The 16,261-nt window shown below is 42.0% G+C and overlaps 2 protein-coding genes across 2 annotated transcripts; one reads left to right on the top strand and one right to left on the bottom strand.

The window, feature by feature from the left end:
- Positions 1-6,808: 6,808 nt before the first annotated feature.
- mboat4 (membrane bound O-acyltransferase domain containing 4) lies at positions 6,809-9,322 on the top strand. Its single transcript, XM_036526860.1, has 3 exons — positions 6,809-6,948; positions 7,237-7,461; positions 8,380-9,322. Exons 1-3 carry the CDS (start codon positions 6,809-6,811, stop codon positions 9,320-9,322), a joined length of 1,308 nt encoding a protein of 435 aa, XP_036382753.1.
- Positions 9,323-13,030: 3,708 nt separating this feature from the next.
- On the bottom strand, positions 13,031-14,889 carry LOC118776499 (inactive tyrosine-protein kinase PRAG1-like). Its single transcript, XM_036526859.1, is given in 5 exon segments — positions 13,031-13,671; positions 13,674-13,728; positions 13,767-13,957; positions 13,960-14,065; positions 14,326-14,889. Coding segments are annotated over 5 exon segments (1,557 nt in total).
- Positions 14,890-16,261: the final 1,372 nt, after the last annotated feature.

The raw sequence follows: 16,261 nt of genomic DNA, 5'->3' as shown, positions 1-16,261 counted from the left end.
TTCTCACTCATTCTTTCCCTCTTTTTTGTCTTTATCTTTTTCTGTCTCTTTTCTTTTCTCACTGTCTCTATCTCACCGTTGGTCTCTCTCTCTTTCTCTCTCTCTCTCTCTTTCTCTTTTTCACTCATTAAGGAATAGGTGAGGCCTTAAGAGAAAAAATGCCAAGTTTGAATAGGGAGTGAGTCACTTGCCCATCACCAGTTTTCTCTCTCTCTCTCTCTGTGTCTCTCTCTCTCTCTCTCTCTCTCTCTCTCTCACTATCTCTGTGTCTCTCTCTGTCTGTCTGTCTCGATCAATGATCACCAAATTTCTGTCGGACATCTCTTGTCAGAAACACTTCCTCCAGTCAAAAAATCAAAACTGAAATCCTAGGAGTATGGTCGTTATCTCACTACGTTTTCCTTTCCATTGATGCCCATTATAAGGAAAAAGCTTAACACATTTTCCTATCAAAAAAGCATCCATACTCATGGGATTTCGGTTTTGATTTTTGACAGGTGGAAGTGTTTATGACAAGAGATGCCCAAGAGAAATTTGGTGATCATTGATGGCTGTTTTGGAACATTAAGCCACATTAAGCCCTTTCACGTTAAGCGTTTTAGAATGTCCCTTGTTCCATAACAAGCGCGCTTCGGTTTTAGAAAAGTAATTCATAGATGTATTCATGTAGCAGAGCTGAAGTAATAGCTCGTGTGAGTCCTGTGTAAAAAGCCTTAGGTAGCAGGTAGCCGAGCGGTTGCAGCGGCTATGTCACTCCCCCGAGACCTGGTTAAGTAGCGTTGTTGCCGACAGGCTAACAGCAATTTGCCTTTAGCTCAACTGGCAACGATGCTGGCTGTAAGGGGTTGGCAGCGAGCAGTGGGATCCTCGGTTCGAAACTCGCTTGCTCGCTGACTCCCACCCGTTACATTGGTGCCGTGACTCGGATCACTGGCTAAGCCACTGCTTGGCCGCCAGTGGTCGCTGAGGAGTAAGAGGAAACTCGCTCCCTCGCCGACCCACATAACATCATATTAAAACACAACGCAGCGAGATCCCACCCTTTACATTCACAACACTAGTAAACCAGCAAACACCCTTTGATATTAAACTACATTATGAAACATTTTCATTGCGATGAATAACATAAGAAACTTTGGAAACATAATATCTTGCTTAGCCCGTTTAATTCAACCATACTGGCAAGGTTCCACATGACGAACGGAATCTGATGGGCCTATAATTTCCTGGATCAGTCCGATCACCTTTCTTGTAGATAAGGTACTACCATGTTTCCAGCCATATGGTATTTCTCCAGTTTTGAGAGATTGTTTAAAAATAACTGTCAGAGGCTTGTAAACCACTTCTGCTAGTTCCCTGAGAACTCTTGGATATATTCCATCGGGGCCTGCTGCCTTATTTGTTTTAAGTTTTTGGAGTTTATCTAGTACTTCTGCATCATTTCACTCAATTTCCTCCATAAGACTCTGAGAATTGAATGCACTTGAAGGCATATGTGAAAACACTTCACTAGTGAAACTCTCCACAAAGTAACTATTTAGGGTATCAGCAATAGCTTTGTTATCATAAACCATAAGTCCATCTTTATTTTTATACCTCTTACCTCATCCTTAACTATGCTTTTATGACTGTAGTATTGAAAAAAGTGTTTAGGGTTGCTCTTTGCATCTAGTGCAATCTGTCTTTCAAAACGCCTTTCAGCTTTCCTTATTTTTTTCTTAACTTGAGGTCGCATATTACTGTATTCAACCTTATTACTCTCTGAGCTGTCCAACTTGTATTTTCTAAATAATTTCCTTTTTTTTATTTCAAACTGTCCTGTAACGCCTTATTCATCCACTGTGGATGCTTCTTTTTCAGCTTCCCTTTTCTCACTTGCGGAATGAATTTAGGCTGTACATCCAGAATAATTGTTTTAAATATGCTCCACAATTCTTTCACAGTTATGCCATCTAGAAAGAGGTACCCAGGTTATATTCCTTGTATAGTCATGCATCTTAATAAAGTCAGCTTGTCTAAAGTTAAAAACTCTAGCATTGGAGAATGCAGACTTAACTTGCCAAAAAACTTCAAATGTAATTGCACTATGGTCACTTGTTCTGAGTGGCTCCCCTACCTCATTACTGTAAATTCTATCAGGATATTTACACAAAACCAGATCTAGAATTGTGTTCTCTCTTGTAGGTTGAGTAACATACTGTCTCAAAAAGCAGTCATTTACATCTAAAAACTCTTCCTCACATTTACCTTGACCTGACACAGCTTCCCAATTAATTGAAGGGTAATTGAAGTCCCCCATTACTATTGTCTCACCCTCCTGACATGCTAGCTTAATATTATCAAAGAACACACTGTGCTGTCTGAGGTTGGTGGCCTATAACATACTCCGGCATTCAGACCCTTTACATTTCCCCCCAATATTTTAATCCATATGTCTTCACTAACACCAAGGGCTCCATTCCTGGAATTTCCTGAATATTAAGATTATCCTTTACATAGAGAGCTACACCCCCTCCTCTTCTATTGGTTCTGTCTTTTCTTAGCAGCTTGTATCCCTCTATGTTATACTCATCCCCATCCCCTGCACCAAGTCATGTCTCTGTGATCCCAACAACATCATAATTACTATTACTCATAACCGTTTCTAGTTCCAAAATTTTATTTTTTATGCTTTTCTTACCTCCCTGCCCCCCCAGACCCTAGTTTAAATAACCCTCTGCTACCCTAAGCATACCCTGGCCCAGTGCAGTTGTACCCCTCCGGTTCAGGTGTAACCCATCCTGCTTGTACAGGTCACTCCTGTTCCAAAAGAAGTCCCAGTGCCCCATAAACCTGTACCTCTCTTTCCTACAGCAGGTTTGTAGCCACTTGTTAAATCTCCATATAAAGACTTGCTTCCCTCTGCTTGCACATGGTACCAGTAGAATTCCAGAGAAGACTACTGTGGAGCTTCTGTTCCTAATCTTCCCTGTTAGCTCAATAAATTTGTCCTGCAGAACCATGCGAGACTCTGTGTCGCGCGAACACACTATGCTATCTACCCCTCTAATGATTGAGTCCCCCACTATCACTAACTCTCTTTTCTTGGAGGATGAGGCCGCCTGGGTGCCCTGGGGCTCTTCAGTCCTCCCACTCTCAGGATCGTGGGCCAACTCGTCCTGCAGTGGCATGAAACAGTTGGTCACCGCGATCTCTGGAGATGCCGCCCCTCTTGGAATTGTGCGCCCCTTTCTATGCCTATGCCCTACTGTAAGCCAGCTCTCACACCCTATCTCGTCTGTATCTTCCCCCTACCCGGCTTTGGTGAGCACACTATCTCCCTATAGGGCGTATTAATCAGTTCCTGGAACTCTAACAATTCAGGATTACTGTGGAGTCCAGCTAGTTGGGCCTCGAGATCAAGAATCTTGTTCTCCAAGTGCTCAACGAGTCGGCAATGGTTGCAAATGAACTCATCCTGGAGGTCTCCCTCCAGAAATCCGATCATCCGGCAACTCTCGCACAGTTTTGGCCACATTTTTTTCCCCTAACTGAACACGCATTCCCTAAATAAAGATTTACTGCCGAGACAGAATTACAAGCTAAAAAAGTGCTTAAAGCACTGAGGTGGTTCAGAACAGTCAAAGGCAGATATTAAACACAAGAAATACTACTTAGTCTAGATACAATAAACTACGCCTACAGTTCAGCAAAAGCAGCCGCGCTAACACAACCAGAATCAGGACCTAAAAGGAAACGCAGAAGAACGGTAAAAAAACAAAGTAAACAAGCGAACTGGCTGGCTAGCTAAACTACCCCACTAGCTAGCTAAAGTATGCTACCTAGGTATTTAAAGATTTGCTCCTGAGGGGGTGAAAAACCACAAAAAACTTCTCGTTGGGTAGAATATGTGCCGAATTAGCTGCATTTGCTAATGAGCTAACTCGTTGGCCAATGAGAAGAAGAAGGTGGTATGAAACTGAAGGAGGAGTCGGAGTTTAAGCTCCACAACAGGAGGAGCTAGGGAAAAGTATAAAAGAGAATGCTTTCAGAAGGTGTGGCAGATCGAGTGATGGAGTGAGATGCTCCGCGCAGACCAGCCTGGTTTACTGTATATGATTTGAAACATATGCAATAAACCTAATTACATCAGACCTTCCTGTAATTGTTTCAAAAAGGGACATACAAATTACATAACTTATCCATTGGAGAACTGGAGAACAAGTGTGGAGTGAACCCTCAGTTCAATTGGCCCAGACTGAGATTTTTCATTTGATCCTTGTAAAACCTGCCAATTTCAAATTATTTAACCAAGGACCATCTTCCACTAGCTAGCTGGTTATTTGTCATTATATTTTCAGTCAGGGTCTGAGTCACATAAAATGTCTGGTAGAAGGTATTATCGATTCATTGAATGCAGGTGAAGTCATTCTCTTTCCAATGATCAGCTGAAACAATTCAAACTTTGACTTTGACTTATTTTGACTTATTCACCTTATAGAAAACAGGTAAGGCTTCGCACTGTGCATACACCAAGTTTTACAACTGTTGAACAAATGGTATATGAGACTGGCTCATGTGTATTTTTATATGCAAATACCACAAACCTAGTAGCCACCAGTTTTTCTTGTAGTGTCTTCCTTCATGATTTAGACAAAGCTATACAAAAACTAAACTTAACAAACAACTTAACATGTTACAATGAGATAATGATTATGTTCATGAGAGCTCATTTAAAAATTGTCCCCAAATCTTGTGATGTATGCCTTCCTGTCTTCATTGGATTCATAGTTCCTAAAGGCAGCTATATGTGCCCGTGAAGCTTCAAGTCTGAACAACTTAATTTGGTGTGAACTAAAGTTGTGCTAGTGGTAGGGAAAACCCCTTCCAGTCTGGGCCGAATAGACCGGGGGCTCCCTCCACACCCACACAATAATTTACCAAGTTGCGTAACCAATATGTACCGTTTCATAATAATTTCAGAAAGTAAATTCCAGTGTCCAATAAAGACCAATATACTTCTCAAGAGTCTGATGTAATTGGTTTATTGTATATGTGTGCAAATCATATACAATAAACCAGGCTGGTCTGCAGAGCAGTAATATCATCAGTCATATCCCCAAGCAGTCCCCCAAGCAGCCCCCCCCCAAAGCAGTCAGCCCAATCCCCAAATGCATCTCCCTTTTTATACTTATTCCCTTAGCTCCTCCTGAAGCTTAGACTCAGACCCCCTCCTTCAGTTTCATAACATTTTCTGTACACTATTGTTTCCAAGATCACACCTGTCTAATTAAAAATAATTACCCCCCCTAGGCTGTACACGATTATCTCCAAGACCGCGCATATCTAATCTATAACAAATAACTATCCCTTCTTGACCTGCTCTGCCTTGGCTGTATTCCATAAAGAATCCCTGTTTGCGACCCCCTTTTTTAGAGTCCAACTCTTTTATCTTACACTCAGGGTCCATCCTCCGAGCAGCGTTCGGACAGTGTCCAACAGCCCCACAACAGGCCTTACTTGGCACACAGGTATCTCACAGCTGCATACCCTCCCCACAGTCTCCTGTACTCTCTTGACCCTTCTTTCTAGTTTCTGCTCACAGGCATACAAAGTATAATAGGATACATTATTATTTATTTAAGGCTTATAGTGTTAGGTTGTTTAATTAATAGAGTAAATGGCTGATATGTCAATAACTTCAGTTAATATATCAATAACTGCGGTTAAAATCAAAAACTAACATCTATTGGCAATGCTTATGACGTTTGCTGGCAATAATTTATCTCCACCAAGTAACAAGCGTAATCGTGCCATGTCAAGATCCGCTTTTCTCTGGTGGGGTGAAAGTGGCAATGCTTACAATTTACACATGGGGTATACACTTAGAAAGGTTAAAGCAAAAAAAAAAAAACCCTCTCTGTAGTGTGCACAATTAACCAACCAGAAGTTGCAACAAAAAAGAAAACTATTTGTCCAGTAAATCCTAAATTGGTCAAAGTTTTAGTCGACAGAATTCTAAATCTCATCAGCGAGTTACTAGTCATCCTTCTCCACAAAGCTGTTTTTGTCTTCACTTACTTGTACAGCATGTCACAAATATTACTGTATAAGCAGCCATGGTAATAGTCTGTTATTTTCCTTCTTTCGGTTTAGAATCCATTGGAGGTTGAACTTAATCATCCGAATCATCTTAATACTGAGAATGAGGGACAACATTCCAAACAATCATCAAATATTAAGTAGCATTTGTGAGAACAAATACAAACCATTACTAATGATGGTATTAAGTACTTTGGGTAGATTTGTTCGGTAAGTGAAACAAGCCTCTGCTATGAACTTGCTATTTCCATCCAGTTTTATACTGCGCTGTGATTGGTCCATTTTCATATTCATCATGTGGACTCATTAAATTTTACCTCTGTATGCCTTTATCTCCTTTGAATGTTGCAGCCAATTTCTGTGTACCACACTTACATTGTATATTCATAGAGCCACAGAAATTTCAGACACGAACACTGAAACAAATTCTATCAGTAGTAGATAGCTATGTGTACACATTGCATGGTTGGCAGTTAAATTGCAAATAAAATATCTCTGTAGATAACCTATTGGCAGACAGAAGAAGAATGTTTGCATTATATTGTATAAATCTCCCCAGAAAAGGACTTTATAAAGCATTCATATTCATTGAATCAGCTGCAGCTTCTTTTGTACTGTGTTGCCATTAGCAAAGAAAAACGACAGGCACAGTTGGCTCTGCTATTTAGTCATTCAAAGCCAAATGTGTTTAGTTGTAGAAATAATGAAAATGGCTAACAATTTTGCAATGAATTTCAAACCAGTTCTTCAATTCAGCTGGTCAGCTTTTGAACAATACCCACAATTGGTTTATCAACTTTCATCAGTTCCCTTTGCCATGTTATTTTATGGCCTGGCAAAACGAGAATGTCTTACCTTGATCCACAGGTAGGTGCTGCATATCTGTATATTGTGGCTTCACAGTCATCAAATGAGTAAATCGTAGCAGTGTTACTGACCATGTATTAGATTGTTACTTTATGTTATCAGATGGTTTTACTAATCAATCTGGGTTAATTCTACAAAAATTATTGGGATGTTTTTATGCACCAAGAAAGGCATCAGATAAAAATTTAGACAATATCATTATATGCTGAGAACTTACACTATACAAATAATCAGTGTGTTCCATGTGATTGTGCTAAGCTCAGCACTGTATCATCTTGGTCTTGTCAGGTACATCTACCTTACATTTGGAGGATGTATCCTTGCTGCTGTCACCATGGGTCCATACTGTTGGTTGGTGTTTGTTGCTGCTGTTGCCTCTGTGCTGCTAGTTCACTCATTGTGTCCATTGCACATTCACCCTTGGATGTTTGGAGTCCAAATGTGCTGGCAGACCTTCTGGCACCTCCTTATCCAGTACAATGAGTACTGGCTTCAGAAGTCCACAGACAATAGGTACAGCCTTTATGAAACTATGTCTCAAGGGTGTCCCCTGAAAATGTCCTGGAAAAAAGGATCAATAGTCCACCTTATACTTAAGCTCTAACGTGCATGTATAATGAGTGTCTGAGTTTAATTTTTAAGATTTACTGAATTTTGAGCATTATTTGAAGAGAAACCCAAAGGAAAATGTTTAGTACAGTACAACTAAATATTATTGCTAAAGACCTATAAAGGTGTATCATACTGATTTATTTATTCACACTGATAATGTTGCATAGATTAAGCTGGGAGTGGGTGTTGTTTCTATCATTTTAAAAGAAATATCTGTACTTTTTTGAAATGGGCCACAAGGCTACAACGTCAAACTTCTACTGGTGTAGAATTTAACAGTAAAGATAAAATAAGCCCTTTCTGCTCTGAGTACAGCAAGTGGCATGAGATTCCTTTAACATGTTTTGGCAATAACTTGCAATGAATTATACTCCCGTGGTCTTTATATATCTGATTTCTAATTTCTCTGCATGCCAGACAAAACACTGTCTGTGGTTGTTATTCTCCAGTGGAGCCTAATGTACTCATTATTACATACATATTCTACCCTTTTCATCTCTGCTGCTCATCAGCTTATCTTTGGCGTTAATTGTCCATCCTGACACTGAGTAGTTGTGTACAATATTAGGATTATTAAAAATGGTATTATTTCTTTGTGGTTGGTATTAAAAAATTGGTATTGAGGCGATCAACTGAAGTATGTTGTTATCTATTTCAGGGTGGTAGATATGCTTGTACATGAAGCTCCACATTAAATGTATGTGTCATCTAGGTGAAGACACATTTTCCATACACTTTGGACCTAAGGTGTTTTTGTAGGTGTTTCTTCAAATCTCCAGCATATTCAATTTCCTCTCTCACTTCCATCTTTTCTCTCAGACTCCTGCTAGCAGTGTCATCCCTGATGCTGCTCACCCAGAGGATGACATCTTTGTCGATGGATATCAAAGAGGGTAACCTGACACCACCGCCCTCAGGAACATCGGTGTGGAGCAGTACCACATTAATGCTCCCTTACCTCAGCTATACCCTCTACTTCCCTGCTCTTCTTGGTGGACCGCTTTGTTCTTTCCAAAAGTTTGTGTCCTTTGTAGAGCAGAGCAGTATCACCCCACCTCCACATCCTTTGCATGCTGTTTGCTGTAAGGTGTTATTTGTTTTAGCATTGGAATATGCCAAATATCTCCTTGCAGGGTTAATAAAATCCTACTGTGTGAGTCACCTCAGTGCCCTGGGGGGCATCCTGTGGGTGTGGGGCCTTTCTCTGGTGCTCAGAATGAGCTATTACTCCCACTGGGCTCTGAGTGAGTCACTGAACAATGCAGCTGGGCTGGGATTCACAGGTTACAGCAGCCAGGGCACCCCTCTGTGGGATGGTGTGTCTGATGGTGACCCCTGGACCATAGAGATGTCCAGTCGGCCGTCTGTGTTTGCTCGTCGGTGGAATGGGACAACAGCCTTATGGCTACGAAGGCTAGTTTTTCAAAACTGCAAAATTGCGCCACTAGCACTCACTTTTGGCTTCTCTGCCTGGTGGCATGGGCTGCACCCAGGTCAGATTCTGGGGTTCCTGAGCTGGGCTGCCACTGTCCAGGCTGACTACTTCATTCATCAGCACCTGTGCCCTCTACTGGACACTCAAGGGAAGCAGGTGGTGTACACATGTCTGAGTTGGGCACAAACTCAGCTGGTTATAGCATGTGTCGTAGTTGCTGTGGAGCTCCGGAGTGCCTCTGCTTTGTGGCTCTTCTGTAAGACCTACATTGCTTTTTTTCCTCTTCTGTATATTGTACTGCTTTTTTTTATAACACGAAGAAGCTAATTAAAATGACAAATTAGTAAAGCATTGCCATTCAATGTACGTAATGTGTAATAATCAATGTAATGTTTATCAATATAATAAATGTATTTGTTCAAATATACATTTTCTTCAGGCAAACATACATTTCCAGGGCACAACCTTTAAAAACAACCCTATCATTGTATAATACTTTCACCAAAACTAGCAAAATGAAAAAGTAATAACAGACAGGGTTTGCAGACCATCAAGCTTGTAATAACAGATGATTAATTTACAATACTTTTACAAATGATGCAGACTCCTAACTCTCCTGACACTGGGGGGAAAGAAAACCCTGATTAACTTATGTAAAATACCCTGGCAGAATGAAGCTACAAAAAAGCTAATTTAAATTGATTAGCAAAGCTTTCTAATACGATGCAATTTATTTGTTTGAATATACATTGTTTAAATATAAAATTTTTCCCCACTGGGGTCAACAGTCATTGGCAGATTCAATTCAATTCAATTCATTTTTATTTGTATAGCGCTTTTTACAACACAAGTTGTCACAAAGCAGCTTTACATTGTTCCCAGGCCTGAGACCCCCTGAGAGCAAGCCAACAAGGCAACAGTGGCAAGGAAAAACTCCCTATCAGGAAGAAACCTTGAGCAGAACCGGGCTCATGGGGGGGCCCATCTGCTTCTGGCCGGCACTGGGCAGATAGAGTTAGAGACAAGTTATGCAATGTACATTTGTTATTGACAAACAATAGCAGTTAACAGTAGAGTGATTATAAGAATGTCTCCTAGGATGTCCGGGTCTTGGAATGCAGTTGGCTTTGATGGGCAGGGCAGCGAGGTAGCAGGACTGAAAAACGAGATGAGACGCTTGGGCTACAGCTCCGGACAGGAGCCCGGAGCAGGGAATAGGAAGCAAACAGAAAACAGTGGTTAGTGGATGATAAGAATGGCAGGGATGTAGAACAGAGAGGCAGGAGAGGAGGGGCAGAGAAAAAGGTGTGCAACAAGGAAAGACCCCGGCAGGCTAACATTATGGCAGCATAACCTAGGGGACGGGAGGCAAGGGACCGGCATAGTCATGAGGGCGACCCTAAGACAGTCAACACCAGATCACGGCACAGGGTCCATGAAAGCAATGACCACTTAGTCCACCAGAGACTCTATGATCCACGCCAGCACCAGGCCATGTCCCTCAGCTGAAGGATTTACTATATAGATATGTTTTGAGCCTAGACTTAAAGGTGGAGAGAGAGTCTGTTCCCCGAATCTCAGAGGGTAAACTGTTCCACAGGAGAGGGGCTTGATAGGAAAAGGCTCTACCGCCTACAGTAGTTTTGCCCACTCTTGGAATGGTGAGAAGCCCGGCATTTTGGGAGCGAAGGGCTCTCTGCGGAAGATATGGATGAAGAAGGTCCTTAAGATAGGGGGGGGCAAGCCCATTTAAAGCCTTAAATGTGAGTAAGAGTATTTTAAAAATGATCCGGTATTTAATAGGTAGCCAATGGAGAGAGGCCAGAACTGGGGTGATGTGCTCAAAGCGTTTAGTTTTAGTTAAGATTCGAGCAGCTGCATTTTGCACCAGCTGAAGGGGTTTTAATGAGACGTTTGCACATCCTGACAAGAGGGCATTACAGTAGTCTAATCTGGATGTTACAAAGGCATGGATTAGTTTCAGATGACATGGCCAGTTTCAAATCTATGCCAAATCTGGTGTCTGCACTTAAGACACCTTGCCGACTGAGCCATCTGGAATCCCAAGTAGGTACTCTTTGACTCTGAACATTAACAACGTTTTTACACCACCATGTCATCACTAATTCTCAGAAATAAATCAACACAACATCTCCAAAGAACTAAGTAAAATAAATGTTCCATTTATTGGACTTAACAGGTAAAGGTCACACAAAGTAATACAAATGAACATCAGAGATTGAAATAGGTTTTTATATGGCTCAGAATGAACTGGTCAGGCATAAAAGAACTGAGTTACCCTAGCTTCAGCACTGAACAAAATGTGGCATAACATTTGTAAATAAATATACACATTTGCGCAAATGTGCATTTGCAAGGGAAACACCTTGAGTCACAATCCTCTTATGAATTCTCCACCAATGTCCACTGTAATAATGAACATAAATGAATAAACATTTAGATCTCATGCAACTTTAGGTGATGACCAGTTTTGGAGAAGATCGGTTTTAAAGTACTGTACCCCTCCATTATACAATGGATATAATTGTTGCAGTTGTTCGTAAACATAGCTTACTTGTCAAAATTTAGTCAAAAATAAATTCCTCTAACATACATTAGTAAAGTATGTTCACGTACAGAGTTTCTCCACTGCATTCAAACCTTGTTTAGGTGTTTTTTAAGCATTAATATACACAAAATTTGCTTGAAATTTACAGACAGTCGTTGTGAGACCTAGGCAATGACCTGAGTCTCCAGGATGACACTAAGTGGCCACACCAGCTCAGCAGTAATCACGCAGTCCTCAGGATTCCCAGGGAAAGATTTTTTATTTATTATTGAAGGCAAAAATGGTAGCCATCAGTGTCCCTCATAAAGGGAGTGCAGACACAAAACCAAAATGAAATTCCAATAGAAGAACAAAAAAAACAAGTTAATAATAACTTAAACAAAATTAACTCAAATTAACCAGCTGCACCCAGCTGCAGCATGCCGGCCTGCACAGACACCAGCTCACTCTCCATTCTGTTTATCATGCTGACTATATATAGACTTGAACCCCCCCCTGAACAGGGGAGTCCTAGCGAGTCTACATTCCGAAACTGGAGGAATTACATTTGAATAACAGTTTAACCAAACAAAAAAAGGTAACATTATATTCAAAATGACAACCACAACCAAAATAACAATAAAACAAACATTACATATACTAATAAAACAAACTACCAATATCCCTTCCTCCCCCCTCCACTCCTACGATGAACCTTCCTTAAAGTTCGCGCGAAACCTACGGCGAAACCTCAGAAAAGGGACGTAGTCAGGGCGCGCGCTTCCTCTGACCACCTCCTTCCCCGAGCAGCTGGCCTCCTTCACACACCGAGACCGCGCATCCGGAAGAGAGAGAGAGAGAGAGAGAGAGAGCGGGAGAACACAAACAACCAATGTACACGGTACCTACTTAAACTACTGTGCTGTAGGAAACCGGCTAGCAACTAGTGAGGCACCCATCGTACGCCTGAGCACACTCGCTATGCGTAGCGATCTCCCTGCGTTTATTTTAGGAACGAAGGGACAGTGGAGGAGCATCAGTTAGCTTCTCCACAGTCGTAATGTCATAATGTGGAGTACAATGGCATTATGTTGGATTTTCAGTTGGGTTATGCAAAAATTAAAACCACAACTGCAACAATTTGGCACATAAGGCACTGAAAAAGGCAGTTCTTTAACAATTCTTTACGGTAAAAACAATAACAAATTGCCTGTCAGTGTCAATAATTGAACTCACACTAATATCAGGATCATCCAATGTACCTTTTTTGCAACTTTATCCTTAACTTTGAGTTTTTAACTTGTGAGTGGCTGTAAGTAACAGTAGTCACCAAAATAAAAGACAATGTGTTGAGGAACAAGTGGGGAGATATCTGCTGAAAATCTGTTTAAAAAGATGAAACACATTCCTTAAACCAGAGATTTTTTCCTGTTTCCACGACACCAAAATGCAACACAAACTGCAGCTAATGTCCAACAACCAACATATTACTTGGGGTAGAGCAGCTCTGCGGCATGGCACAGGGACACTGGGTTGGCAGAGCAGAAGTACTGGCAGCAGAGCCAGTCCTCCAGCTCAGCGCTCTGCTCTGGCTCCATTGAATGTTCTGCAAACTTCATCGTCAGCAGGGCGCGCTTCACGTCCAGCCAGTTCAGTAAGCCTTCTTCACAGGGACCCTCACCACGTCTGTCCCTTTGCCACTCCATTATGTCCTGCTGTGGGCCCCACAGCAGGGTCTGCAAGGCATGCTTTGCTTCCTGGATGTGGATGCGCTTGATGGGGTCAGGCTGGAGGAGCAGACAGGCCAGTCTCTGGAGGCTCTTTGAGTAGAGAGACAGGTGCGGGATGGGTGGGAGGTCCTCACAGCAGTACTCTGGCTCCTTCAGCTTCGAGCTGACCTCAAAAGGGTTAGGCTGATGAAGGAGTTCATAGATCAAGATACCTGTCTGAAATTCATCAAACTTACAGTACTGGGTGGTTGACAGGACCTCAGGGGCTATGTGAGAGTGGTCTGCATTGAGGACAGGGTCCTCAGTGCAGTGCTGCTTGGCCTTTGTAAAGTTGCTGATGGGGAGGCAGGGGAGGTGTTTCTGTTCATCAGCTTGGGAGTGGCCCTGGGGCACCAGGAGCAGAGGTCACGGTGGGTGACCCTATGATCCTTCAGATGCTCCAGCCCATTGCATAGACCCTATGATCCTTCAGATGCTCCAGCCCATTGCATAGCTGCAGCAGCAGGAAGCATATCCACCGCTCGTATGCCACTGGCTGTACCCAGTGGAAGGCCTCCCTCTCCCGAATGTAATCAGCAGCATTTTGGTGGGGCACCTCCCGGGTGATAACTACCACGCACTCCTGCTGTCTCTCTGGGGGCTCATCTGCTTTGTCTTGGGGCAGCATGCTTTGGGGGATGCAATGAAGTGGCCACAGTTCTGCTGCAGATTGAAGTGTGGGGGAACACTCTGTTGGACTGACAGGCCATACAAGTGACTCTCTTTAGCATCTTGAGACTGGCTCCTACAAATCTGAAAAAAAGAATAGAAGGAATAGAATAGAATAGTAGTTACACTCAAAATCCAAGCTTAGCACAGCTTGGTCTGCGAGGCCTTTATCCCATTACTACATCTTACCTCAACTAGTTATGTTCATTATTCTGAAATGCCTAACTCTAAAACATAGTACCAAAAAGTAACAACACAAATACCACAAAATTAACACATTGATTTTCTATTTGTCACTTTATGTTAACACCAAGTAGTAAAGGCACTTACAAACCACCCCATACTTTGATTGCATAGGAACCACGGGGGTCAGAGGCACAGGAAGCAGAGTAGTAGACAGCATCACCAGCCTCACAGCAGGGCTTGTTGCCAGTGAGCCTAAAGATGAACCAGTCACTCTGGTCGAAGCATAGTGGATTCCTCTGGCTGCGAGTGAAGTGGTCCTCGCACTTCAGTGCTAGGCGGCGGAGTGACTCTGCATACAGTCTGCCCAGCTTGGAGTAGACCCCCTCCCGGCTGTCCATGTTGCTGAGCAACATCTGCAGGTGAAGGCTGGAGCCTGGGCCAGGTGCACTGACAGCTCTGCAGAGGTGAATGCCCAGGCTACAGGGTCCTTCCGTGAGTGGCTCACCCAGCATGTGTGAGCACAGTGGGCAGCTGATGGGTACTTGGCAGTGTTCTTTTTGACAACTGTTGGAATAGTGCAGGTTCTGCTGGGTCATCAAAGCGGCAGAATTGCTTTGCTGGGCTTGGTCTGGACCGCAGATGCTGCCCTCTGATCTAGTTGAGATGAAACAAGGGTTCATCCAAGGCATCTGCTTCCCCCCAATACTGTTGGGCCCAGGCATTGTGCAGTTTGACATCTTCTCTGGGAGAGGGGGTGGATGCAGTGGGAATCCTGGACTGTTGCTGGGGATGGAGTCTGGGTGAGGAGAAACTGGAGACCACATCACACACAGCAATGGACTGGCAAAATGGTGTACATCCTGATTGCCTGGACAAACAGAGAGGTATTAGATAAAATACAGACATTAAAGATTATAACAAGTCAAAAATACATCTTCTAGAAATGTCGGCTTGATTACAAACACCTTGCTGGAAACCAAGAAAAAATTTTCTTCCCCCATTGACAGTAAAAGGTGATCTATTTTGCAGGGTAAAAAGGCAGTCCATGAAAATGGTAGAGAAATGAAATCAGGAGACCAAATCTCAGTCCTCTGTGTACCTTTTTGTTTATTGCTTAGGGCTTACTGGGTCAAGTACTTTCTTTGAGACAGAGAGTAACAGTAATAGGTAACAGCACTATGCACCTTAAAAAACAAACAAACAAAAAATGCTTTTTCGTCCTAGGCAGATCATCTAGCATGTTTAAGAGTTTTACATGTGATGTCATCATACTCTGCATCTGGTGTAAATTTTCCAGGTTATTTAAAAAATAAGCCTGGCATACATCATCTTTCCATTATTTTTTACTTCATTGATTAACCTAGGAGGAATTCTATTAAGTGCCTGTGTAATTGTACGCATGAAGTATATTAGAATTCTAATACTAAATGTATTACTACTTAAATGACAAAAAAAACTTACTGACCTTCTTAAACTTCTCAGAACAGCCTAGAAATTTTCACCAGAAATTTAGCAGCGTGTACTCTTAAAATGTAAACAGAAAATACATGCACATAAAACTATATTATTGGATATTCCAACATTCTGTCACTGAAAAGTTTTGTTTTTGTTTACAGGTCCATTTGTTTCCTTGTCCTGCCTGCTTCCATTTGTTTCCTTGTCCTGCCTGCCTCCTCCTGTTACTCTGCCACGCCCATCACCTGAGGCTTGTTTCTGCACACCTGTGTCCCATCCCCTCATCATCTGCCTGCCTACAAATACCCTGCTGTCTTCTTTGCCAGATTGTCTGTGTCTTACCTGTTTTGTTCCCGCCTGTGTTAAAGCCTGTTCTATACCTATTTGTGCTGTTCTCTAACTTTGATTAAGCTTGTGTGGTGGTGTGTTTTTTTTTCTTTGGATTTGTCATTAAAGACAGCTGTTGAACTGACTGTTTTCTGCACCTTTTGTCACAAAACCCTGACAAATTTGTACAATACTAAAGGCAGTTTTCATGTACATTTTCTGTTGTGTTTGTTCCATCTTTTATATACAAGTGCATCTCAAAAAATTAGAATATCATGGAAAAGTTCATTTTTTTCGTAATTTAATTCAAAA

The sequence above is a fragment of the Megalops cyprinoides genome, chromosome 4 (assembly GCF_013368585.1).
Source record: "Megalops cyprinoides isolate fMegCyp1 chromosome 4, fMegCyp1.pri, whole genome shotgun sequence".
NCBI lineage: Eukaryota > Metazoa > Chordata > Actinopteri > Elopiformes > Megalopidae > Megalops > Megalops cyprinoides.
This window is presented reverse-complemented; position numbering and strand designations above follow the sequence as displayed.